This window comes from Pelophylax lessonae, assembly GCF_965119305.1.
Source record: "Pelophylax lessonae genome assembly, chromosome: 5".
Lineage (NCBI taxonomy): Eukaryota > Metazoa > Chordata > Amphibia > Anura > Ranidae > Pelophylax > Pelophylax lessonae.
This window is the reverse complement of record NC_138772.1, coordinates 417,447,199-417,474,620: the sequence shown is the minus strand read 5'-3', so window position 1 is coordinate 417,474,620 and position 27,422 is coordinate 417,447,199. Positions and strand designations below refer to the sequence as shown.

General features: G+C 47.7%; 1 protein-coding gene across 1 annotated transcript in view; it reads left to right on the top strand.

The window, feature by feature from the left end:
• Positions 1-27,422, top strand: part of PRKDC (protein kinase, DNA-activated, catalytic subunit) — a 1,165,045-nt gene that overhangs the window by 260,840 nt on the left and 876,783 nt on the right. The window contains exons 22-23 of the mRNA XM_082258689.1: positions 10,962-11,068; positions 19,787-19,877. Of these exons, the coding sequence (XP_082114815.1) occupies positions 10,962-11,068; positions 19,787-19,877 (198 nt within the window). The remainder of the gene's footprint in view (positions 1-10,961; positions 11,069-19,786; positions 19,878-27,422) is intronic.

Below are 27,422 nucleotides of genomic sequence, written 5' to 3'. Positions count from 1 at the left end.
CTCAAATGGAACCGGAATCCCGATTCCTTGGACAATCGGATCTGGCTGAGCGAGCGGACCAGGGAATCTCTGGTTTGGTGACTTCGGTCTCCGATGCTCAGTCAGGGGAAGTCCACTCTTCCGATCTATTGGACAATTGTCACCACGGATGCCAGTCTATCCGGGTGGGGAGGGATTCTCGTGGGGCTGCCCGGTTCGGATTCAGTTGGACAATGCCACGGCAGTGGCTTATGTCAATCACTAAGGGGGCACCAAGAGTGTTCTGGCAGCCGTGGAAGTGGCCGGCATTCTTTGTTGGGCGGAACGGTTTGTTCCGGCGCTTTCCGCAGTTCATATTCCGGGTGTGGCGCTGGTTGCTCCATGTGGGCAGTATCAGCTGCTGTATGCCTTTCCTCCTCTCAAGTTGCTGCCGAAACTTCTTTGCAGGATAGAGGCGGAGGGAATTCCAGTCATCCTTGTAGCTCCGGACTGGGCTCGTCTGGCCTGGTACGCCGACTTGGTCAGACTGGTCGCAGACGCTCCTTGGCTACTTCCTCTCAGGGAGGATCTGCTGTCTCAGGGACCGATCTTCCATCCTGCTTTACGATCGTAGACTTTGATGGCTTGGCTGTTGAGAGCCAGGTGCTGAAGGACAGGGGTTTTTCTGTCTCAGTTATTCCTACTCGGATTAATGCGAGGAAAGCGACTTCCAGAAAGATCTATCATCGCACATGGAAGTCTTATATCGCCTGGTGTGAGTCCCTCGGTGTTCCTGCAGGTTCTTACTCTGTGGCTCGGATATTAGGCCTTCCTGCAACGGGGGGTTGAGCGGAAGCTGGCCCTGAGCACTATCAAGGGTCAGGTTTCAGCATTGGCGATCTTCTTCCAGAGGCCACTGGCTGCTCATTCTTTGGTGCGGAATTTGATCCAGGGGGTGCGGCACCTGGCTCCTCCAGTGCGCGCGCCCTTGCCACCCTGGGATCTTAATTTAGTGTTGTCGGTTCTCCAGAAACCTCCCTTTGAAAATATTAGGGAGATTCCCTTGCTTACCTTATCCCAGAAGGTGGCCTTATTGGTGGCTATCACTTCTGCATGCAGGGTGTCGGAACTGGCTGCGTTGTCCTGTCGTTCCACCTATCTGGTGGTTCATAAGGATAAGGTGGTTCTTCGTCCAAATCCGTCCTTCCTTCCAAAGGTGGTTTCCGACTTTCACTTGAATGAGGATATTGTGTTACCTTCCCTGTGTCCTAAGCCCAGTCATCCTCGGGAGTTTGCGTTACACTCCTTGGATGTGGTTCGGGCGATCAGGGTGTACTTGGCTACTACTGACTCTTTTCGTAAGGCTGATTCACTTTTTGTGATCACGGATGGCCCTAGAAAGGGGTTGCCTGCGTCTGCCGCGACTATCTCCAGATGGATCAGACAGACCGTGTTGCAGTCTTATTCTATTAAGGGTCGGGTTCCTCCGTTCCCTGTTAAGGCGCACTCTACTCGGTCTCTTAGTCCTTCCTGGGCCTTCCGCCATCAGGCGTCGGTGCTTCAGGTTTGCAAGGCGGCTACCTGGTCGTCGGTGCACACCTTTTTCAAAATTTTATAAGGTTGATGTGCTGGCATCGGCGGATGCCTCTTTTGGCCGCAAGGTTTTGCAGGCTGCTGTTTGAGGGGACCTTTGGTCTACCTCGGGGGTTTTGTTTTTTTCAGGTGGGTCTCATCTTCTTGTTTCGATGAGTCCTCTGTTCTTCTGGTTGGCTCTGTTTTGGCCTTCTGGATTGGATTTTATTTCTGTTATCCCACCCCTCATTTATGGCACTGCTTTGGGATGTCCCTACGGATATCAAGATATCAGTCCTGCGTCTGTCAATGAGCGACAGAGAAAACTGGATTTTTGACTTACCGTAAAATCCTTTTCTCTTAAGCTCATTGACAGGCGCAGTACCCGCCCCTCTATTTTGAGTTGGGTTGGTATGAGTCTCTGACACTGCTTTGTTACATAACTGACATCCTATAGCAGGGAGAGAGAGGATATACCCCCTGGGACTGCCCATAGGTGTGGCCAGAACTTTTTTCCTGCCTAGTGTCCTACTCCTGTAGGGGGCAGTATAACCCTACGGATATCAAGATATCAGTCCTGCGTCTGTCAATGAGCGACAGAGAAAAGGATTTTACGGTAAGTCAAAAGCTTTTTAAATTAACACTGCATTATTTTAAATCAGTGAAAAATGGACCCCCTCAGTGCAACTGCGGAACCCTCTTGGTCGCAGTCTGTCTTTTTTTTACAGCAGTCTTGGAAAGCCTGGTGTCAAAGGTAGATTTTGTGTTCAAGTAAATTGATAGCCGCAAACGTCTGCTGCCTTCACCTCCATCGGTGGTGTCCTCAGATTCAGAGGCAGATTTGGCCACCATGGATGCTCCCCCTCCATATGGATCGGCGTCCTCGCTTTCTGATGGTGAATAGGACTTGTCTTCAACCACCGCACAGGAACGCACATTGGTGGAAGCACTCAGTTTCCGTGTGAGAAACTTTAATAAAAATGGAAGATTAATCTATAGCGTCAGGTACACAGGTGTCTTTTGGCTCCCGCAAAGCCGAGAAGTCAGGCAAGGTTTTTCCTTGTCCGGAGCTTTTTGACAATATTTTTAATGAACAATGTCGGCGCATCAAGCACATGCTAGTGGTGCCCAAGCGCTTTAAACGCCGTTATCCCTATGCGGAGGCGGTTTCCACTCTAAAGGACCGTGCTGCCAAAGGTGGATCTCCCAGTTTCCAGATTGAATAAGTCTACTGTGGTTCCATCTGAGGAATCCCCGGCATTTACAGACCCCATGGGTAGACAGGTGGAGTATCTGTACCGCCATCTACACGTGTTGGCGATTTCCATATTAAAACCAATCTTTGTGAACATTCTGGTGTCACAGACGGTCACTGAATGGGTGAAGTTACTTAAGAGGAACTTAGAATCTGAACAGCTCCTCCCAGCGCTGATGGAACTCCTGGACCAAAATGGCTCAAGCCCTTTTGTTCATGTGTGAATAGTCCTTGGATGCGGCCCCCCTAGTGGACCAGGCCTCCAAGAAGGCCTTGACTGATCTTCCCTGTACGAGAGAGAGGTTGTCTGGATCCTCTTTGGATGAACTGATCAAAGGTCTTACACGTGGGAAGAGTACTTCGCTCCCTCTAAGGGCAAGGCGCCACGTCATAGACATTGGCCTTTCTTCACTGCTCATAGGAGGCTTTTTTGTACCTCTAGGTTGCAAGAAAAAGGAAAGCAGATCAGGTCTTCTGGGGGTTCCAAGAAGCCATGGTCAATGTAAAGGTCAAGGTAAATCAAAGACCGGACAGTCCAGTTCTGCAGACAAATCCTCGTATGCATGAAGGGGCGCCCTCACCCGCTTCTAGGGTAGGGGGGGAACTTCTTCACTTCTTTCCGGAACCATGAACTTCCTAAATTCAGGATAAATGGCACTAACTGATTCGATCAGGGTACAAGATCAAATTCCGGTCTAGACCATCGGACATGTTTTTCCCGTCCAATTTTAATCTATCTCTAGACCGGTTAAAGCGGAGTTCAGGCCTCAAAAAAATTTTTTCGATAAAAATACCCCCCGGACAGTCAGGGCTAGTGCATTTCAGCAATGATAGCCTCTGAACTGTTCACTTACCTTTTAGAAGAAATACTTACCTTGAAAATGTCTTGTCCATCGCTGCCATCTCAGGTGTGGGCAGGTGAAGCCATAGCATGCCCAGAAGCTGTTAAGCAGGGAATGATGCGCCTGCACCGGAGGTGACGAGCAGGGCCGGTGCAGGCGCATTGACTCCTGGGAGCGATGACGTTCAGCTCCCAGGAGTCAATGCAAGCAGGGAGTCATGGCGCGGGCAGCGGCCGCAGAGGGAGGAAGTGGAAGGAACGCAAGTATATTTTCTTCAAAAACAAGGTAAGTAAAGCTAAAAAAAAAATCGTGATTATCATATTCTTTTTCAGGTTATTTAGAGCAAGCGGATATCAAATTTTCCTTTTGAGGCTGGAACTCCACTTTAAGGGATCTACGAGAGGCAGTACAAGATCTACTTGCACAAAGGGGATTTTGCCTGTTCCCTCAGGAACATTTTCAAGGGTTTTATTAAAATCTGTTTACTGTGCCCAGAAAAGAGGGCAAGGTGCGTCCAATCCTGGATCTCAAGGCTCTTAACCACTTTGTGCGGGTACAGAGGTTTCGGATGGAATCCATCCACACGGTAGTGGCATTCCCTACACCAGGGAGATTTCTTGGTCTCCATAGATATCAAGGATGCATATCTACACATCCTTACCTACACTGGGCATCAGCGGTTTCTTCGCTTTGCCGTAGCAGAGGAGCATTATCAATCAATGGCGCTACCCTTTGGTCTTGCATGCGGGCCTTGGGCTTGATGGTATCAACCTTCGAGGAGGTTCCGTTTGCTCAGTTCCACACGAGATCTTTACAAAGGGAGATTCTTGTCAAATGGAACAAAGATCCCAAAGTCCTTGGACAATTTGATTCGGTTGAGCCACAACACAAAGTCTGCTCTGTTGTGGTGGCCTCCATAGACATCAAAGATGCCTACCTTCACATCCCAATATGTGCAGGTTACCAACGGTTTCCCAGTTTTGCCATGGGAGAGGATCACGATCAGTTTGTGGCATTACCCTTTGGTCTCGGGTCTTCACAAAGGTGTTGGCTCTGGTCCTGGCGCTGTTACGAGAGCGGGGGATATCGGTCCTGGGTTACCTGGACAATCTGCTTCTCCGTGCGGAGTCTCCCTCGGTGCTGGTGATAAATTTGGAGATCACCATGAGAACTCTATAGGAGTTCGGGTGGATTCTGAACCTTCAGAAGTCATCTCTGATCCCTTAAATGAGACTGGACTATCTGGGCCTGACATTGGACTTGTCCTCCGCCAGGGTGTTTCTTCCTCTGGAAAAGCTCCAAAAGCCCCATGCCGTGGTTCAGCTGTTGCTGTCCAGCAAATGGTCATCCCTTCGGGCCTATACCAGAGTTCTGGGACTGATGTTGTCGTCCTTCAAGGCGGTCCCCTTTGCTCAATTCCACACGAGGATCCTCCAGAAGGAAATCCTTCTCAAATGGAACAAGAATCCAACTTCCCTTGACAATCAGCTCCAGCTGAACCAGGTGACCAGGGGGTCCCTGATTTGGTGGCTTTGGTCCCCGATGCTCAAGCAAGGGAAATCCTTCCTCCCTGTATATTGGACAATTGTCACCACGAATGCCCGTCTGTCCAGATGGGGAGGGGTTCTCGGCAGATTTTGTGCTCAAGGAGTCTGGTCTCTGGAAGAGTCCAGGTTACCAATGTTCTGGAGCTGAGAGCGATCAGGCTTTGCCTAGTCTACTGGACCGAGCACCTGCAGGGTTGTCCAGTGCGCATTCAATCAGACAATGCCACGGCCCTGGCTTATGTCAATCACCAAGGGGGCACCAAAAGTGTCCTTGCGGCCTTGGAGGGTGGCAGGCATCCTTCGATGGGCGGAGCGCTTTGTTCCAGCTCTCTCCGCTGTTCACATTCCAGGAGTGGAAAATTGGCAGGCGGATTACCACAGTTGACAGGCATTGGATCCAGGGGAATGGTCTCTCCAGCCGGAGGTGTTCCAGCAGTTGTGCCTTCATTGGGGCACTCCAGATGTAGATCTGATGGCATCTCGGATCAACAGGAAAGTGCAGAGGTTTGTAGCATGCTCCCGGGACCCACTGGCGGACGCCGCAGACGTGCTGGTGGCCTCGTGGGGTCAGTATCAGCTGATGTATGCCTTTCCTTCTCTCAAGTTGCTGCCAAGACTTCTTTGCAGGGTAGAGGCGGAAGGGATTCTGGTCATTCTTGTGGCTCCGGACTGGCCTCGCCGAACTTGGTACGCCGACCTAGTCAGGCTAGTCGCAAGTGCTCCTTGGAGACTAACTCTCTGGGAGGATCTACTGTCTCAGGGACCAATCTTCCATCCTGCTTCACGGTCGCTGGCTTTGACTGTTTGGCTGTTGAAAGCCAGGTGCTGAAGCGGGGGGTTGTCTGCTTCAGTGATCCCCACTTTGCTTAAAGCGAGGAAAGCGGCTTCTAGGAAGATCTGTCATTGTACGTGGACAAGCGTATATTGCGTGGTGTGAGTCCCTTGGGGCTCCCCCTCCCTCTTACTCAGTGGCTCAGATCTTGGCCTTCCTTCAATGGGAAGTTGATCAAAGGTTGGCCTTGAGTACTATCAAGGGTCAGGTCTCGGCCTTGGCAGTTTTCTTCCAAAGGCCATTAGTTACCCAATCGCTGGTGCGTAATTTTATTCAGGGGGTGCTACACTTGATACCTCCGGTGCGACCTCTATTGCCACCTTGGGACCTTAATTTGGTGCTGTCTGTTCTCCAGAAACCTCCTTTTGAAAGTATTCGGGAACTTGCCCTGCTTGCCCTGCTTACCTTATCCCTGAAGGTGGCCTTCCTGGTGGCTATTACTTCTGCGCGCAGGGTGTCGGAACTGGTGGCATTGCCCTGTCATTCTCCCTATCTGGTGGTTCACAGGGATAAAGTGGTACTTCGTCCGGATCCGTCCTTCCTTCCGAAGGTGGTTTCCAGTTTTCATTTGGATGAGGACATTGTGTTACCCTCTTTGTCTTATGCCAAAACATCTTAAGGAATTTGCACTTAAGCTGGAAAGGAGGGTGGCGCACTGAAGTGATCTAGATGTACAATCACCCCAAAATGTGAACAGTCAGCAGGGGGTAGATAAAAATATTGTATTCATATTACCAGATAAGAATGATAAAATGGAGTATAACCGTCTGGTCCTGGATGTCAGTGAGGACGTTGTGAGGGTCCCGGAAAGAACAATAGAGTTGGTAGACACTACTGTAAGCACCTCTTCGGGGGTAAGAGAACCCCTGGGATAGATGGATGGATCCCTGGTGTAAGAGAGGAGCGAAGCTGCGTAGATGGTTGGCGTATGTGTCGGCCGTTCCACACAAGCGGCGAAGCCCGCACCGCTTCCGACATAAACGCGCACACAATCTTCGGGCAACCATGCCCAGAGCAGGAACCAGCGTGGAACTCAAGCTTCTCCTTGTTGCCGTGACTACATGTTTCGCGCGCCTGCGCTTTGTCAAGTCATGGCAATGGCGACAACAAGGAGCATTTAAACCCAAATGTAAGGGCGGGGAGTGGGCAGAGCTATGAAAAACACAACAAAAAATAAAACATAAAAAAATAAAGTACCCATCAACGTCCTCACTGATAATAATATAAAAAGATAAAAAAAACGTTGTATAAAAAAACATATAAAAAAAAAAAAAAACAATACAAAAAAAAACCAATGCCTAACCTACAGAGACATCAAAAAAAAAAAAAAAAAGAGAGAAAAAAGAAAAACTTAATTAAACAGTATTGGGTACCACAAGATCTTCATTCAAGCCATCAGGCGACAGGGAGCCAAACTTATAGATCCAAAAAAATTGGAAGAAACGCTCATCGTCAGTGAGCGTAACTTTTGGGATCTTTTCAATAGCCATTACTTCTAGATATCTAATGTTTTTATTATGTGTCTTGAGGAATGGCGAGGAACACTGTGTTTATCACAACCTTTCTTTATGAACCTTCGGTGCTCCCCTATACGCTTGCGCAATGTGCGCACAGTGCGTCCAACATAAAGCAGGCCGCAGGGGCACCTCAGGATGTAGATGACATACTCAGTGGAACATGTGATGAACTGCCTGATTTTAAAAGTATTGCCCCTATTATCATCAATGGGCGCTAATGCATGTGGAATAAATGGATGCGTCAAACACCCTCTCTTCTTGCACTGGAAGATACCAATCCAATTGTAAAAATAGGACCTTATATAAATGGGAGGCCTTCTGTTTTTGGTATGGAGCTTACTAGGTGCCAGGATATTTTTAATTGTACGTACCCTTTTGAAGGTTTCTTGTGGAGCTGGGGGCAAAACGTGGGCCAACCTTTGATCCAACAGGAGGATATTGAAGTGCTTTTTTATTATATGGAATATAGCTCTGTATTGATCATTAAAACCTGTGGTAAATCTTATCGTGTTTAAATTGTTACTAGCCTCTTCATCTCTCTTGACACCGGGGATTCTATATATATATATATATATATATATATATATATATATATATATATATATATATATATATATATATATATATATATACATACACGAGAGGCATTTTCTCTAAGAGGTAGGGGGTTACCCTTATCTTAAAAATGCTTCATCATATGGGAACCCTGTGTCAAATAGTCTTCTCTTTTAGAACAATTCCTATGAAGTCTGTGGAACTGTCCACTGGGAATGTTACGCTTCCAGGCTGGGTGATGGCAACTTGAAAAATGGAGATAGGAGTTACCACTAATTGGTTTTATATGATTCCTACTGGTGATCATACAGCCATCATGAGACAAAACTAGATCAAGAAACACTATCTCGCTTTGATCTGACACGTGAGTGAAAGAGAGACCTAGCAGATTGGCATTACAATGAGCTACAAAGGCGGTGAAGGCCTCCAGGCCCTCACTCCAAATAAGGACATTGTCGATGTAACGACCATAAAAGACAATATACTGTGCAAAGGGATTATTGGCCCAAATAGATTTCTCTTCCCAAAGGCCATCGTGAGGTTGGCATATACCAGGGCAAAATTGGCCCCAATGGCAGTGCCCTTAACCTGTAAAAAGAACTGATCTAGAAAAGAAAAATAGTTGTGGCGTAAACAAAATTTGAAAGTGGATTGCTTAGAATTAAAGTCACCCGATTGGATAAGAAAATGTTGAAGGGCAGCTAACCCTACTTCATGGGGTATAGATGTATATAGGGAAGAAACATCCAAAAAGGCCCACATGTAATGATCCTCCCATGAGTATGAACCGAAGATATCCAGAACATGGCTGGAATCTCTAATATACGAGGATAGCTAGCATGCCAGCGGTTGAAGGAAATGATCACTATATTTCGATAAACCGCTAGTAAAACTGTTGGTGCTGGCAGCTATGGTCCTCCCTGGTGGACTCTCCAAAGAGTTATGTACTTTGGGCAGATGGTAAAAGTATGGAGTACTACATTCCATGGGGAGCAGAAACTTTTTCTCTTTGTTGTTAACCACACCACACCACCAAGCCCTTTCAACCAAAGTCTTGAGTTCTAATTGAAAACCAGGAAGCGGATCTGTAACCAATTTCATATACGTATTGGTATCGGCTAAAAGACAACAAGCTTCCTGAAGATAATCGGTCCTATTTTGTACGACCAAACTTCCTTCCTTGTCAGCTTCCTTTATGATGATCTGTGTCAGATCTTTCGGTGCTTTCTTTTCTTGTTTATGAAGATTACCTTGAAAGGTGTCTTTGAGGGTCTTACAGAGCATTTTAAGGTCTCTGTATACTGCCTGATAGTATGTTTCTATATATGGACTCTTGGACTCGGCTGGGTAAAAAGTAGACTTGGGTCTAAGATTGGTATGTATGATCTCGGGGTCCATACATAGAATAGTGGAAGGCTCTATGGTATTGTTTTCAGACCATAATACCTCCAATATATCCAAAGCGGAATCCCCATGAAGGGGTCTACCTCATCACTATTCTCAACCTGGAACGGTGAGGACATTACCTGGGGAACAACCTCCTTTTCCAAACCATTATTAGCATAATGTCTTTTGATCGTGAGAAGTCGTATAAATTTGTTCAAGTCTTTAAATAAGCTAAAGTCATTGGGACCTATGGAAGGAGAAAACCTCAAGACCCTTCCTGAGAAGAAGGAATTTGCACTGCATACTCTGGATGTGGTTCGGGCAATCAGGGTGTACTTGGCAACTACAAAGTCTTTTTCGGAAGTCAGATTCGCTCTTTATACTAATGGAAAGCCCTAAGAAAGGCCTGCCTGCATCTGCTGCGACTATTTCCCAGATGAATCAGACAGACGGTGGTGCAGGCTTATTCAGTTAAGGGTCAGGTTCCTCCTTTCCCTGTTAAAGCGCATTCTACTCGAGCACTTAGTGTTTCATGGGCTTTTCACCATCAGGCATCTGTGCTTCAGGTTAGCAAGGCGGCTACCTAGTCACACCTTAACAAAATTTTATAAGGTGGATCTGCATATGCAGATGCCTCTTTTGGCCGCAAAGTTTTGGAGGCTGCTGTTTAAGGGGGTTCTTAGTCCCCCTTGAGGGTGTTTAATGTTTTTGACAGGTGGGTCTCATCTTGTTGTTCTGACGAGTCCTTTGTTGCCTGGTTGGTTATGTTGAGCCTTGGGGACTGATTTTTCTGCTTTTCCCACCCCTCATTTTATGGCACTGCTTTGGGACGTCCCTACTGATATGAAGATCAGAGACTGCGTCCATCAATAAACGATAGAGAAAATTGGATTTTTGTCGTAACTTAGAATCCTTTTCTCTGAAGTTCATTGATGGACGCAGTACCCGTCCCTCTATTTTGAGTTGGGTTGGTATTGTTTTCTCTGACATTGCTTTGATACAAAACTGACATCCTATAGCAGGAAGAGAGAGGGTATACCCCCTGGGACTGCCCGTAGGCATAGCCAGAACTTTTTCCTGCCTATTGTCCTACTCCTGTAGGGGGCAGCATAACCCTACTGATATGAAGATCAGACACTGCGTCCGTCAATGAACTTCAGAGAAAAGGATTTTACGGTAAGACAAAAATCCAATTTTTCTTGCATGGTTGAATTTATAACCATGCATGAGGGTTTCATTCAGGAAAGTTCATTTACCCAAAAGTTGAATGTTAAAAGCACATTTTCTTTAAAGTACTTTCAACCAACATTCATCAAGTCATTAGATATCCTGATGAGAATTTTCCTGTGAATGTTCATTCCAAAAGCTACTAACGTATGGCCAGCTTTATTTGCATGTTAATTGTATTGTCAATCTTATTGAGCAGTAGTACTAGAATGCACTATGAATCAATATCTTGAATTCTGTCTTACAGTTAACGTGTTTTTTTATTTTTAGATGACCTGCTTAGTCCTCTTGAAATGATGCGCCTGTCACGTGCAACCCAAAAGGGTTTTAATAAATATCTTATCCAGCAAATAAAAAGGGCAAAATCCCTATCAGTGGTATGTTTTCTTATATTTTCCTAGGCTTCTAGTAAATAAAACCCATATGCATGTATGTGCCAAGGTGATCTTAACCTCTTTATGACCGTCCGCTGCAGATGTACTGCGTCAGGCAGCCGCTTCTGCGCAAATCGCCGTACATGTACGGTGGTAGCGAGCAGGAGGCTAGGGGGCGAGCGCTCGCTGCGCTCTCCTGCCCCCGCTCGTCTGCGGGGAAGCCGATGCAGTGGGCAGGCTGCTCCGATTGCCACCTGACATCTGCGATCATTCACCACTAAAAGAGAACGGTTAGCTGTTGTAAACACAGCTGACTGTTCTTCTCCCTGGAATAATCATAGAGCCCCTGTGATCCTTCTATATAGGATTACAGGTCTCTATGGTCATTCCGCAAGCCACGCCCCCCCACAGTTAGAATCACTACCCTAGGCTCACATTTAACTCCTTGATCACCCACAATGTTAACCCTTTTCCTGCCAGTGTCATTATTACAGTAACGGTGAATATTTTTAGCACTGATTACTGTAGTAATGTCACTGGTCCCCCCCCCCCCCCCCCCCAAATGTGTCAAAAATGTCAGGGGTCCGATCTGTCCGCCGAGATGTTGCAGTCCCTCAAAAAATTGCCGCCATTACTAATTAAAAAAAAAAAACAATAAAAATAACATAAATCTTTCCCGTAGTTAGTAGACGCAATACCTTTTGTGCAAACAATTAAAATACGCTTATTGCGTTTTTTTTTTTTTTTTTTCTACCAAAAATATGTGGCAGAAAACAAAGTGGCCTAAAATGTTATATAACAGAATGTGAAAAATATGTGAAAATATTGATTTTCTCTGAATTGTCGCTATTATTTTGTGTATAGCGTAAAAAATAAAAATCGCACAGGTGATCAAATACCACCAAAAGAAAGCTCTAGTTGTGGGGAAAAAAGGAAGTAAATTTAGTTTGGGTACAGCATCGCACAACCGCGCAATTGTCAGTTAAATTCACGTGATGCCAAGTTGAAAAAAGTAGCCTGGTTATTAAGGGGGCAAATCTTCCGGGCCTAAAGTGGTTAAGTAAAGGTTGTTACAAGGTTAAAATTAAAAGCTAAAAAACTCTCCTGCGCTCAAGTTGTATATGACAAGGGAAGGATTAATGTTCAATGGTCTTTGTTGGTATCACTTATGGTCTTGCCGCCCCCTCAGGACTAATGCCCAGTACACACGATCCGAAAATCGGACGACTCTCCGTCCGTTTTTGTTTGGTTGCTAGGAACTCTCAATTATATTTGCAAATGGGAGAGGTTACTTACCATACGAATTTTCTCGGACGATGATTTAAAAGCTTCCGGTATGCGTAACCACGCTGTAGCATGTGAGGGGAAAATGATGTCTACTGCTCATGCGCTGTCTACTGCTCACCATTTTTTTCGGATGAACAACATACTGATAATACGATTATCGTACGATGTGTTATAATACGATCAAAATTTTTATGCTTGCACGACCGGATAATATCGGGCGAATTGTCGTGATCGCCTCTCGTAAGCTGTGTACTAACGATCAGATTATCGTCCGATCCTTTCACAAGCGTTATTTTTCGTCCGATTTTTGGATTGTGTGTACGGGCCATAAGGGTATCCAAAAAAACACTAAAAAACACAACAACAAGAGAGGTGAGTATAATGTATATCGTTTTGGATTTTAATAAACCTTTTTAGTGGTAATGCACAAGGTTAAAATTATCTGTGTTCTTTCCGAGCTCTTTTTTTTTTTTTTTTTATAAATTTAACGTTTATTAGGAGAAGGAAAGGCATACAGATCAAGCAGAAACAATGGTAATGGTCCACGTACAAAATCACAGGCAAAGCAAATACAAAAAACAAACACAGTTCTAGTGAATACCAGTAATCGTAGCACGTAAGACCACACAGCAAAACGCAACTCCCGAAAAGTCAGAGAAAATTACTATGGGGAGCCCGGCCCCCGAAGAGGCCCCGCCCTCCCCCGGCATCTTCATATGGCCGAGGTACTGTGAGGGAGAGACCCACTCCGGGCATGCCAAGTCCCACCAGGTACCCAGTATGAACAAGTGTACGTATGCCCAAGGGGAGTGACAATCACAAGAAAAACAAAGAGTGACTGACTATCCCCTTCGTCTCCTTTTCACTTTTTTCACATGAAGGTGGGGAGGAACCCACCACGGGAGGGCAAAGGACATGACAAACAGAGAAAAAAAAAAAAAGAGAGAGGGGGGGGGGGGGGGGACAAGAAGAAAGGGGGGAGGAAAGAGAGGAGGGATGAATGGAGGGGGGAAAGCGGGGAAGAGACGGCCACCCGGTCCGCATATGCCCACCAATGCTTTGTATTCATCGGAGAAACTGAACTCATGCCAGTAGAACCACCTTTTGAGGAACTTCTCCCTATTGCCCTGGTCAGCGGCCACCAGATCTTCCATTTCGTTGATGCAGGCCGCCTTCCGCAGCCACATAGCTACTGTGGGAGGCTGCGACTGCTTCCAGAGAAGAGGGATACAGCTCTTGGCCGCAGTGAAAAGGAGCGGCAGGATTGATTTTTTATAGGATGCTCGCGGAAAATCGTTGTGGTGGAGAAGAAAAAGGCCAGGGCACAGAGTGAGGGCATGGTCCGTGAACTTTTGCGCAATGCGTAGTACCTCCGCCCAAAAGGGTTGAAGACGGCTACAAGACCAAAAGATGTGGAGGAGGGATCCCACCTCCTCTCCACACCACCAGGTAACACTGAGGGGCTTTTGTGGCGCTGGGGGTCTGGAAAAAAAAAAAAAAAAAGTTTTTTATTGAATTTTCCGGGTAGTTACTGGAATAATCATGGACCCTGCCACACAAGTACCCCCACCTGTTTCCCTCGAGGGGGCCACGGGACCCGCCGGTGCACAGAGTATGGATGCATTTACAGCAGTTTTGGAGTCTATGGTGGCTCGGGTGGAGGCGGCCTGTCAGGGACGGGGGTCAAGAAAGCGACCCCCGCCTACCCCTATATCATCTGACACCTCTGACTCAGATTCAGAGATGGTCACTGCAGCTGCAGGTCCCTCTGCAAGGGCTGTTATCTCAGGTAAAGCTCCTTCAGACAGTGAGGAGGACGTTCATTCTTCCGCCATAATTCAAGAAGAAGCATTGGTGGATGCACTAGTTGTGGCGGTGCGGGAAACCTTAAGACTTGAGGTTTTACCGGCAGAGGCAACTGAAACAGAGATTCCCTTTGGTACTAACAAGCCCATCAAAACGGTGAAGGTTTTTCCTGTACCCAAGTGTTTTGGTAATAAAATTAAAGGAGAATGGGAGCATTGTAAGCGTACCTTTACTATTTTATTGCTAGACGCTATCCGTTTGAGGAATCCCTCATTAAGAAATGGACGGTACCACCAGTGGTGGATCCACCTATTTCCAGGCTGAATAAAGCCACGGTTATCCCAGTGGAGGACACTTCGTCCTTTAAGGATCCGGTGGATCGAAAGATGGAAGCGGAGTCCCGCACTATCTTCTCCCTGATAGGGTCAGCATTTAGACCAGTAATTGTTATTGGTCTAGTTTCCCAGACAACGGAATGGGCGAGATTGGTACGCCAAGACCTTAGGGGAAAAGATATTCCCCAGGGAACATCTGATTTGATGGAACAGATTATACAGATTATACAAGGGCTACAGTTTGTCTGTGACGCAGCCTTGGATGCTACCCCCCTATTAGGGCATGCATCTATGTCAGCGGTAATCCTCAGACGTGTGCTGTGGTTAAAATGCTGGTCAGCTGACCTAGGTTCCAAAAAGACCTTGACGAATCTCCCTTTTCATGGGAATCGCCTATTTGGGGCCACCCTAGATGAAATCATTAAGGATTTCACTGGGGGCAAGAGCACTTTCTTGCCACAGGCTGCTAAAGCTAAGGGACCTCGCAACAAGCGAGGACCTTTCTTTACCGCCCATAAAGGGTTCGCACGCCCGGCTGGAACAAGCGGGAAAGGCAAGACTCCTCCAGGAGGGTTCAAGAAAGGCTGGTCGGACAAACAGAGGACCGACTCAGCCAAACCCGAAGCAAAGGATTACACAGCCTGAAGGTGCGCCCCCACCCGGGTTGAGGGTGGGGGGACGTTTTCACCGGTATTCAGGACATTAGATCGAGCGTCGACTACTACTACCGGTGCGATTCTTCCCTTCCAACATTTAAGTACTACAGGGAGCGGTAGTCACCGTTCCCTGAACAGATCTTTTTCTTTACCTTTTCTTAAGATTAGTCTCAATTCCCCACAGGAATCGGATCTGGTTGACCAGACAGACCAAGAAGCCTCTAGCCGGGTGACTTCGGTCCCTGAGATTCAACCAGGAGAGATCACCGTTCCTGATAGGAATCAGGTGTCGGATAAATGTGTGGGAACAGAAAACGACCAGACTTTCTCGGATGGTCGGGGCCAGATAGCTCTAGGGACGCCTGGTTCAAATCCCGTCAGTGCCAGTGGTCCTAGAAATTCTAGGCTGGCCTCGTCAAGCCGGCCTGGCCGACTTGGACTTGCTAGTCGCGGACGTTCCGTGGGAACTGCGTCTCAGGGAGTATCTGCGGTCTCGAGGACCAATCTACCATTGTGCTTTACAGTTGCTGGTTTTAATGGCCTGGCCATTGAGACCCAAGTACTGAAGGACAGAGGGTTGTCGGCTTCAGTCATTCCTACCCTTATTAAAGCAAGGAAAGCGACTTCCAGCAGAGTCTATTATCACACATGGAAGACTTATATCGCGTGGTGCGAATCTTTAGGATTTCCTCCACGTACCTATTCGGTGACTCGAATATTGGCCTTTTTGCAAAAAGGGGTTGAGCAGAAACTAGCCTTGAGCACCATCAAGGGTCAAGTTTCAGCATTAGCAATCTTCTTTCAGAAACCTTTAGCTACTAAGTCCTTGGTGCGGAATTTCATCCAGGGGGTGCGGCACCTGGCTCCACCAGTCCGCGCGCCCTTAACGCCCTGGGATCCTAATTTGGTTTTGTCGGTTCTACAGAAACCTCCTTTTGAAAACATCAGGGAGATTCCCTTGCTTACTTTATCCCAGAAGGTGGCCTTCTTGGTGGCTATCACTTCTGCACGCAGGGTGTCAGAACTGGCTGCTTTATCATGCCAGTCCCCATACTTGGTGATTCATAGGGATAAGGTAGTACTTCATCCTAAGCCATCCTTTCTTCCAAAGGTGGTTTCAGATTTTCATCTGAATGAAGATATTGTACTACCTTCCTTGTGTCCTCAGCCCAATCATCATCGGGAACATGCGTTGCATTCCTTGGATGTGGTTCGGGCAATCAGGGTATACCTGAAGGCTACGGAATCGTTCCGTAAGACGGATTCACTTTTTGTGATCACGGATGGCCCCAGAAAGGGGTTGCCTGCATCTGCCGCGACTATTGCCAAATGGATTAGACAGACGGTGGTACAGGCTTATTCTATTAAGGGTCGGAGTCCTCCGTTCCCTGTTAGGGCGCACTCCACTCGAGCGCTCAGTACTTCCTGGGCCTTTCGCCATCAGGCGTCAGTGGTCCAGGTATGTAAGGCGGCCACCTGGTCGTCGGTACATACCTTTACAAAATTTTATAAAATTGATGTGACGGCATCGGCGGATGCCTCATTTGGCCGCAAGGTTTTGCAGGCCGCAATTTGAGGAGACCGGTGGTCTACCTCGAGGGTTTTTTTCTGTTTGAAAATTTTTTTTGTTGAGTCTCATCATTAAGGATGAGCATTGTAAACTTCTAGTTGGCACCGGTTGGGCCTTCTAGATTTGGATTTGATTTCCATTTTCCCACCCCTCATTTGTGATTCTGCTCTGGGACGTCCCGAAGGTGCTGTATCACCGAGGACTACGTCTGTCAATGAGCGATAGAGAAAAATGGATTTTTGTAAAATCTTACCGTAAAATCCTTTTCTCTTAGCTCATTGACAGACGTAGTACCCGCCCCTCTGTTTTGAGTTGGGTTGGGTTAAATTCTCTAAACACTGCTTTTGTGACATAACTGATTTGCTGTGGCAGAGAGAGAGAGGATATACCCTCGGGGACTGCCCCTAGGGTGTGGCCAGAGCATTTTATTTCCTGTCTAGTCCTACTCCTGTGGAGGCGACATAACCCGAAGGTGCTGTATCACCGAGGACTACGTCTGTCAATGAGCTAAGAGAAAAGGATTTTACGGTAAGATTTTACAAAAATCAATTTTTTGCACAACCGGGCCGGGTGATATACAGAGGTTTGGAGGAGGGACCAGGCCCCGTCAGAAGACGATAGATCAGAGATATGGTATGGCGTAAAGGAGCGTCCGAGACACACAGCTCCTCAAAAGGCAAAAGGCGTCTAGCAAAAGAGGTCGCAGGCGGCAGGGACTGCAGAAAGTGAGCCAACTGCACTTTTTGCCAGAAGGACAGTGCCTCGTAGGAAGTACTGGAGAAGAGGGTTTGCCTGGATACCCACCGCCCCCCAGCGATAAAGTGTCTGGCCTGATGGAAACCTCTGGACTTCAGGGCACGGATCCAGCAGACCTGGGGTGAAGTCCCTGTTCTCAATAACTGGGAACAGAGGAGAGGGTAGAGAGGCAATCAGGCCCTCACTGCAGATCCTGCGGCCCAGTCTCAGGGTAGCCCCCACGGTCGGGTGGTCGGACACACGTTTCGGTAGATCGGAAGTGCCCCACAAGAGGGATTCCGGAGGAACATCCCCCACATTCCGCTCAATCCTGATCCATTGCTTGAGGTGGCCATGGACGTGCCAGTCCACGATCCTGGCAAGGTGACAAGCAGCGTAATACAAGGCCGCATCCGGAAAGGCCATGCCACCACCAAGCTTGGGCATGCGGAGAACCTTAAGTGAAAGGCGGGGCGGGCCCCTCACCCAAAGAAACCTACGAAAGGCTTCGTTTATTTTACGCAGGAAGACCGGGGGAACAGCCATTGGAAGGGCTTGCAGAACATACAGCAGACGAGGCATGACATTCATCTTGATAATGTTGCAGCGCCCAAACCAGGAGAACATCCCCTTCTGCCACCCCTCCAAATCTTTCCGAATCCGAGAGAGGAGAGGAGGGAAGTTGCATTCAAAGATGCGGTCGGGGCAGTTGGGGAGGAAAATACCCAAGTATTTTATTTGGGAAGAACTCCACTTAAAAGGGAAGTCTTCCCGGAGGAGATTCAACAACGCCGGGGTCATCGCAACGGGCGGTGCCTCAGATTTCTGATGGTTGATCTTGTAAGAGGAAAGGGCTTCATAAGCACGGAACTCCTTCAGGAAATGAGCGGGTTAGTAAGGAAAAAGAGAAGGTCATCGGCGTAGGCCGCCACCTTCGGCGCAAACTGTGTATTAATGCTCACCCCAGTGATGTCAGCATTGGCCCTAATAGAACGCAGAAATGGTTCCAGGGTCAAAACAAAAATCAGGGGTGACAGGGGACACCCCTGTCTAGTCCCATTTGAGATCCCCCAACGGGTCAGATAGCAGGCCATTGATCTTAACACAAGCCGACGGGCGGGAGTAAATCGCCCGGATCCAAGACATCATGCGCTGTCCCAGTCCAATATGCTCCAGTGTTCCAACAAGGAAATCCCAGTTCACCCGATCAAACGCCTTTTCAGCGTCCGTCGAGAGGAGCAGCATAGGAATCTTCCGAGTCCACGCCAAAGTCAGCAAGTCCAGTGCTTTCGTAGTGTTGTCCCTCGCCTCCCTGGAAGGGACAAACCCCACCTGATCATTGTGGATCAACTGCAGGAGCAAAGGGGCCAGGCGGGACGCTAAGATTTTGGTAAACAATTTCAAGTCAACATTGAGGAGCGAGATGGGTCTGTAACTTTGGCAGAGGAGGGGGTCCTTGCCTTCCTTCGCTAGCACAGTGATGTGCGCACGGAGTTAGTCCACGGGGAACTCCGCTCCCATTCCTGTCGCATTGTAGGCAGCCAGGAAGTGCGAGGAAAGAATATGCTCAAAAAATTTATAGTAAGACAGAGTGTACCCGTCAGGTCCCGGTGCCTTGCCCCTTTGTGATTCCGCCAAGGCCCTCGAGAGCTCAGCAGGACATAGCGGCTCTTCTAGTCTCTCCAGGGCGTCCAGCGGGAGGCCGGGGAGGCCCGAAGCTTGTAGATACTCCTGAATTCTAGAGCGAAAAGCTTCTCGAGCAGGCTCGGTCGTGTCAGGGGCCAGATTGTACAGAGAGGCGTAGTAGCGGCGGAAGACCTCCGCTATACGGTCCGTAGCCTGCCGAGCTCTTTTTAACTCTAATATAAACTCTTCAATTTAGAAAATCCAGCTGGGCTTGGATATCAGCTGAGAGTTTTAGGGTAACTCTGGAAGCTGTACCCCAAATAAAAGGCAGGCAGAAGGAAAACGACCAGTTCTGTACTATGTCTGTTTTGCATTGTCTGTTAAAATCAGGTTTTTAAATCCTAATATCAGAGCCTTCAGCAAGGAGAACAGTGAGCAACACAGTAGTGACATCACCAAATATTACTCAGTTTCCAAGGAATAGCAGCCATAGACAGCATAATTTTACACAGATACAGTATTTTTGTGAGGCTTAAAGTGCTTAAACACCTCACATACCCTTAAATGCATTGCTTTTTTTCCAGAGGGAATTTGAAATAAAAAGAAAAAACCGTCATTATAGCACAGTAAATCATCACTTTTTAAGGTAAATCTACTTACACCTAATTAATCTTTGGAGCAGTAAGGGATTCTTTTTTGTTTACAGAAAGAAGAGACATCTTTATCATCTGTGAGGAACCGAGTAGTACGAATCCTTGGGTGTCTAGGGGGACAAATTAATCACAGCTTGGTTACAGGTAATTATTTCTATTGATTTCATAAAGGATTCATGTTTTCTATTATCCACAGAAATTCAGATTTCTTAATTGTACTTTACAGGGCACTTCATGTTTATTGCCACTTATTACTACTTGTTTTATGCCACTTTATGAACACTGGTAAAAAAAAGACCCAAATCCCTACCCGAGCATAACCCTTCCCAGCTTCGCTAAGCCTCAGTATTTTAGCTAGTATTAGATGGCGGTAGTGCCTGCAAATGTCATTCTGAAGATCTTCATGGGCTTAGTTTCTTATTTCCTAGAATGTTCTGAGCTACCCTGCTAGGGTGGAGAAGGGCTTCATCCGGGTTGGTCCCCTAAGGCCAAAAGGCCAAAACTGTACCCGAACCTCACATGCAAGATCGAGGACAGCCTGTAATGCTGCCAGTTGGTTTTGGATCCTGTGGACATTGATCTCCTGGGTAGTACGTATCTGGTGACTTCGCTGGCAGGGTGCTTTAGAGGTCAAGGGTTGATGACCCTGTTGGAGGGTAGTTAAGTCCCCAAATGCCGTAGGTGGTGCACCCATCTTGAGTGGTAAAGGTGGTACCAAGCATAGGGAATTACCCAAAAGAGAAAGGAGTTCTATAGGGGAGGAAGGGGGTATGGCAACCACAGTATATACTCAAAAATTCCTTTATTAATGCAAAACTGAAAAATTAAACACGCATCGAAAAATACACTAAAAGTGCAGACTAAACACAGGGTAAAAGACAACGTTGTCTCTAATAAGCACCTACTCCCAACATATACCTGCAGCCAAAGATACAAAGTAATGTGATGCACAGGAACACATGGAATAAATAAGATTGATCCTGCTATACCAAGTTACAGGTAACTTCGGTGGAGTCAGCTGTATACCAACTGTACAATCACACCGAGGACATCTGCTCTTGTATTTACCATTGATCTAACACATGTAAGTGCCAATATCAGAACAGTGGACAATCATGCCCTAAAGTGTAGGTCCATAGGCATCCTAATCAGGTGATGATCATTGAAAGTGCACTGTTGGAAGCAAGGGAAAAAAGGCAATCATCACTCCTGTCAGGTACAGATGGATAACTAGTGCAATGAGCAGACACTCCTCTTAGCACAAAACGTTGCAGTATATGGTACAGCAGAAGCAAGTCATATAGTCAGATGCACTGATGTCCAGACTGAGATACGGGGAGGCACGTGTAATCAACTGAATCATGAGAAACAGGAGAGATCCCAAGATGGTGGGATGGATGCCTGAGTCACCACCGCAGCGGGTAACTGCCGTGTATTGCAGTAATGTGATGCCCAGAAACACATGGCTATACCAAGTTGCAGGTAACTTTGGCGGAGTCAGCTGTATACTTGCTGTACAATCACACCGAACAGATCTGCGCTTGTGCCAATCATGCCCTAAAGTGTAGGTCTATAGGCATCAGGTGACGTACATTGAAAGTGCACTGTTGGAAGCAAGGGAAAAAAGGCAATCATCACTCCTGTCAGGTACAGATGGATAACTGGTGCAATGAGCACACACTCCTCTTAGCACAAAATATTGCATTATGTGTTAAAGCAGAAGCTAGTCAGATGCACTGATGTCCAGACTCAGATCCGGGGAGGCACGTGTAATCAACTGAATCATGAGAGACAGGAGAAATCCCTGTATGGTGGGATGGGTACCTGAGTCACCACCGCAGCGGGTGACTGCTGTGTATTGCAGGATAAAGATAAATCTGGCTGTGGGGTACTTGCGTGTCCTGGGGGGTGAGAGTCACCAGTTGAGAGTCAGTCCGATGGTAGCCTCGTGAATGCCATTAGCATATGGAACCCACAATGCAGGGGGGCTATCTGCCGCTGGGGGTACCCCAGCTGAGATTTTCATACAGGGGTCCACAAGGCACAGGTTAAACAGTCTTTTAAAGATGCAGATGATCTCCAGGGCCTGCAGCGACATTCCAATGAAAGAAAGCTTGATAAATGGATTTCAGAGTGTTCCAAACACTGAAGGGGGAATGGTGGAGATGCAGGGATAGGTCAGGGATGTGTTTCGTCCACTGGGTGGCGTGGACTTCTTCAGGGTGTTATGTACACTTGTCTGGCCCGTTTTTTAATCCTCATGGGGTCACTTAAAGGGGGGGGAGGAGGGGGGGTTTGAGATCACTTCCACCCCAGCAGTAAATTGATGAAATTTTTAACCCCTTCAGAGGCCAGAACAAGCACTATGTGTGAAACCAAGGCTAGCGCCATCTTGTGCACAAATAGAGAAATACAAATAGCCAAACAACTTTTTTTCATATAAATCTAGACAGATTATAAATTCGAGCTCAGACTAAATAGTTGTGCACATAGAGGCGCCCCTCCAATACCACAAAATGTGTGCACAAATAGTGCACAATTTATGCCAATTGAATCAGGCACGCATTTGTAACTGGGAGAATGTGCAGGGACTATTTACATTAAGGAGTCAGGAAAACCTGGAGATTTAAATCATTATTAAGGCCTTTCGGCGCCATCGTCCCCAGCCGAAAAATCCACTCTTTTTCTCTCTGCAGCAGAATAATGTCGAAATCGCCTCTTCTCCCTGAAAGTATAAGGGCAAAAAAGCCCTTGACCTTCAGGCAACTTGGGTTCTTGTTGTGGTACTTCGCAAAATGCTGCGCAATGGGTGTATCTTCATCTTTTTCTTTTGCACCCCTAATATTGGAAAGGTGTTCCTAAATACGGATGTTTCAGGAGTACCCTTCCAGATTACCAGCACATCATCTATAAACCTTAGCCATAGAAGAACATGGCTATGGTATAGTTCAGAACAGTAAAGCACCTCCTCCTCCCACCAGCCAAGATGTAGGCAGTCATATGCCGGTGCCCATGGGGCTCCCATAGAGGTACCATTTATTTGTTTATAGTTTGTTCCCATAAACTGGAAGCAATTATTCATCAGAGCAAATTGCAGAAGTTCCAGCAAAAATTAATTTTGAGCTCCCATGGAAGGAAAGTTGGAATCTAGAAAATGGGCAATTTCTGACAGGCCCCAGGAAGGGGGTATAGAAGTGTAGAGAGATTCTACATCAATACTTGCAAGTATAATGTCCTGGGGGCAACGTCAGATTAATTTTCATGAGGACATGCCTGGTGTCTTGCACAAAATATGGTAATTTCTCTTACGTCCTCCGACAGTCGCCGCCGCCTCTAAGTCATCACTGTTGGGTATTGACTTCCGCTCCACAGGAGTAGCTAGGCATAAAGACTTAGTCAAAAGAACAAAGGTATTTGCATATACACACCCATGGGGGCTGTCCCATCTGGTCAATACCCCCCTGCAGTTACCACTCCCAACTCAGTTTCATTCTGCCTAGCGTCAGGAGTAGTTAGGATTCCCTGTTCTGGGGCTACAGTCTCAGCCTAACTAATCTTTTTTTCTCTATCGCTCATTGACAGACGTAGTCCTCGGTGATACAGCACCTTCGGGTTATGTTGCCTCCACAGGAGTAGGACTAGACAGGAAATGAAAAATGCTCTGGCCACACCCCAGGGGCAGTCCCCGAGGGTATATCCTCTCTCTCTCTGCCACAGCAAATCAGTTTTTTTCTGTCTAGTCAGGAGTAAGGACCTAGATACCTTGCTGGGATCTTCGGTCCTGGCAGGATTTTTTTCTTAGAAAAGAATTTTTCAAGACAGCTTTTTTTCTCCAGTGTTCCTGTGAGATCTTCAAGCAAGAAAGCTGAACTGGGCGACGGGCGGGATGTTGAGATCCAGTGGTCACCCCAGTTCAGCCTACGAGCGCGTGCAGGCCATAGCTCCGCGCTGGGTCGGCCGCGACATAGTCCCACTGGACGGGGACTGACCCTGCGAGTTAAACGTCTCGCTGAAACGCCAAAGACCATGAGTCACGGCGCCTGTATTGGTCTACAGCCCTCCTACCTCGGTGGAGAGGGGTACTGTCAGGAGTTGGCGCCCGCCTGGTTCCGGTATGGTGAGTAGTATGTTCCCCCTTTCCCCCTGACGGGTCTTGTGGTGAACGCGGGCCCCTCTCTGTAATGGTAAGGATGGGTTCCCCTCTATCCTACAACATGTCACAGATCCCCCTAATTGAGTGTGATTTTTGTGTACAAGAAGCCAGGAGGCTTGGTTTGGGAGCTGACAATCTAATTGTAAAAATGTGTAAATGATTGTAGTCAGTGGCAGTACTAGAACTTTACTGTGATAGTATAAGTTATCCTACCTGTCAGTAGCCACAGGGCGATGTCTATACATGTATACTGCATTCCAGATCATTCCTCCAGCTAAGCAGATGCCTCCCGACGGCCACGGACCGCATACGGCCCGCTAGGGTCCGGTACCTCCGACCACGCTGACCACCATGAGGGTGAAGGGTTGTGAGGCCGAGATCCTTCTGCAGACATGCCGCTATTCTGTGCAGGCCGCCGCCATTGTCTGGTAGATCGCACGAGGCCGCCATTTTGGTGTAGCCTCGTGTCTCCAGCATGGGGGCGGCCATGATTGAGGTGACTCAAACACCTCATGGAGCCAGGGGGAGGAGCCGGCAGGCGTGTTAAGGGGCGGAGCCGCCTCTTTTACCCAGGAAATAGGGCCAAAGACTTCCTGTCTGTAACAAGACAAGCACTGAGCAAGCTGATGAAAACTTCTGTGCATCAGGGATGAGCCTTGGGGTCTGTCTCTCTCTCTGTGGGGTCCAAAAAGGCAGGTAACACTGAGGGGCGCTGTTGCGACTGGGGGACACAAAAAAAAAAAAAAAAAAAAGTTTTTTTTTTTTTTTACTTTGTCATTTTTTGTCGCTGGCAAGTGTCTTGTATAATCATTGACCCTGCCGCATAGGTATCCCCACCTGATCCCCTCAAGGTGGCCGCAGGACCCTCCAGTACCCCACTTGTTTTTAATGCATTATCGGCAGTTTTGGAGTCTTTGGTATCCCGGGTGGAGGTGGCCTGTCAGGGACGGGGGTCAAGTAGCGACCCCCGCCTACCCCTATTGTTTATCAGATACTTCAGATACGGATTCGGAACTGGTCAATGCAGTTGCAGGTCCCTCTTAGGGGGCTGTTGTCTCAGGTAATATCTCCTCAGCAGTGAGGAGCACGTTTCTGCCTCCGCCATAGCACAAGAGTGGTGGATGCACTAGTTGTGTCCGTCCGGGAAACCTTTAGTCTTGAGGTTACACCGGCAGAGGTAGCTGAGACTGAGATTCCTTTTTGGTACTTGTTAGCCTACCAAAAGGGCGAAGGATTTTCCTTTACCCAAATGGGGTCGTTTTGAAACGAACCCCTGTTATTTCCAAACGCATGGCTAGGTGCTATCCGTTTGAGGAATTCCTCTTTATAGGATAGACGGTACCACCTGCTGTCTTGCCACAGACTGTTAAGATAAAAAGACCTCGTAACTAACGAGGACCTTCCTTTTCTGCTCATATAGAGTTGTTTGTTCCGCGAGGGCGGGCGATAAGGCGAAACCCTCCAAAGCCCCTTTAGAGGGGTTTCAAAGGGCGCTGGTCGGGTAAACAAAGAGTCCGGCTCAGCCAAGCCTGAAGAATATAGCCTGATGCGCCCCTACCCATCTCTGGGGTGGGGGGGGGATGTCTTCACCGGTTTCTGGAGGACACAGGATCGAGTTTCGATCACTTCCACCGGTGCGATTCTTCCCTTCTAACATTGAACGGTTTCAGGGGTTCTATTCGAACCTATTCACAATGCTCAGGAAAGAGGGCAAGGTGCATCCAAATCTGGACTTGGGAAGAAATAGAGTCCATCCGTACAGTGGTGGTCTCCCTGCATCAAAGAGATTTCCTGGCGTCCATAGACATATAGGATGCCTATCTTTATATCCCCATCATCGCAGGACATCAGCGTTTTTTCGCTTTCCCAAAGATCATCCCTGGTTCCCACCAGGAGACTGAACTATCTGGGCCTAAGGTTGGATACATCCTGGGCAAGAGAGTTTCTCCTTGCTGGGAAACTCCAGAAGGTTCAGTCAACGATTCGGATGTTGCTGTCCGTCAATTGGCTGGGACTGATGGTGGCCTTCTTAGAGGCAGTACCGTATACCCAGTCTCATACCCGAATTCTCCTGAAGGAGATTTTTTTTTTTTTTAATGGGATCAGAATTCCGATTCCCTGGACAATCGGATCCGGTTGAGCGAGCGGACCAGGAAGTCTCCGATGCTCAACCAGGGGAAGTCATTTCTTCCGATAGTATCCAGATTACCAATAAGGGTATCGGAACTGAGAGCGATCAGATTTTGTCTGATTTACTGGATCGAGCAGCTCTAGAGCAGCCCGATTCGGATCCAATCGTATATGGCCTCTTCATCCAGAGGTTTTTCCCTAGCTGTCCCTTCATTGGGACATCCCGGATGTGGATCTGTTGGCACCTTGGCCTAACAGGAAGGTGCGGAGGTTTGTAGCTCGCGCCACGATCCTCTAGCGGACGCAGCAGAAACGCTGATCGCCCCGTGGGGGCAGTATCAGCTACGCCATGCCTTCCATCCTCTCAAGTTGCTGCGGGAACTTCTTCGCAGGATAGAGGTGGAGGGAATTCCAGTTATTCTGGAAATTCCGGATTGACCTCGTCGAGCCTGGTACGCCGACTTGGCGAGGCTAGTCGCGGACGCTCCTTGGAGACTTCCTCTCAGGGAGGATTTGCGGTCTCAGGCACCGATCTTCCATCTTGCTTTACAGTCGCTGGCTTAATGGCCTGGCCATTGAGACCCAGGTACTGAAGGACAAGGGAGTGTCAGCTTCAGTTATTCCTACCTCCAGTTAAAGCAAGGAAAGCGACTTCCAGCACATGGAAGTCTTATATTGCATGGTGTGAATCGATTGGATTTCCCCCACAGACCTATTCGGTGACCCGAATTTTGGTCTGTCTGCAACAAGGGGTTGAGCAGAAACTATCCTTGAGCACGATCAAGGGTCAGGTTTTCGGCGTTAGCAATCTTCTTTCAAGAAACCTTTGGCTAATCATTCCTTGGTGCGGAATTTCATCCAGGGGGTGCGACATCTGGCTCCGCCAGTGTGCACACCCTTACCGCCTGGTATCTTAATTTAGTGTGGTCGGTTCTTCAGAAACTTCTCTTTGAAGATATTAGGGAGATTCCCTTGCTTACATTCCCAGAAGGTGGCCTTCTTGGTGGCCATTACTTCTGTACGCAGGGTGTCAGAACTGGTCGCATTATCCTGTCGTTCCCCAGATCTGGTGGTTCATAGGGATAAGGTGGTTCTTCTTCCGAATCCATCCTTCCTTCCTAAAGTGGTTTTCGTAAGACAGACTCACTTTTTGTGATCACGGATAGCCCTTGAAGGGGGTTGCCTGTGTCTGCCGCGACCATATCTACATGGATCAGTCAGACGGTGGTACAGGCTTATTCTATTAAGGGTCGGAATCCTCCGTTCCCTGTTAGGGCGCACTTCACTCGAGCGCTCAGTACTTCCTGGGCCTATCGCCATCAGGCGTCAGTGGTCCAGGTATGTAAGGCGGCCACCTGGTCGTCGGTACATACCTTTACAAAATTTTATAAAATTGATGTGATGGC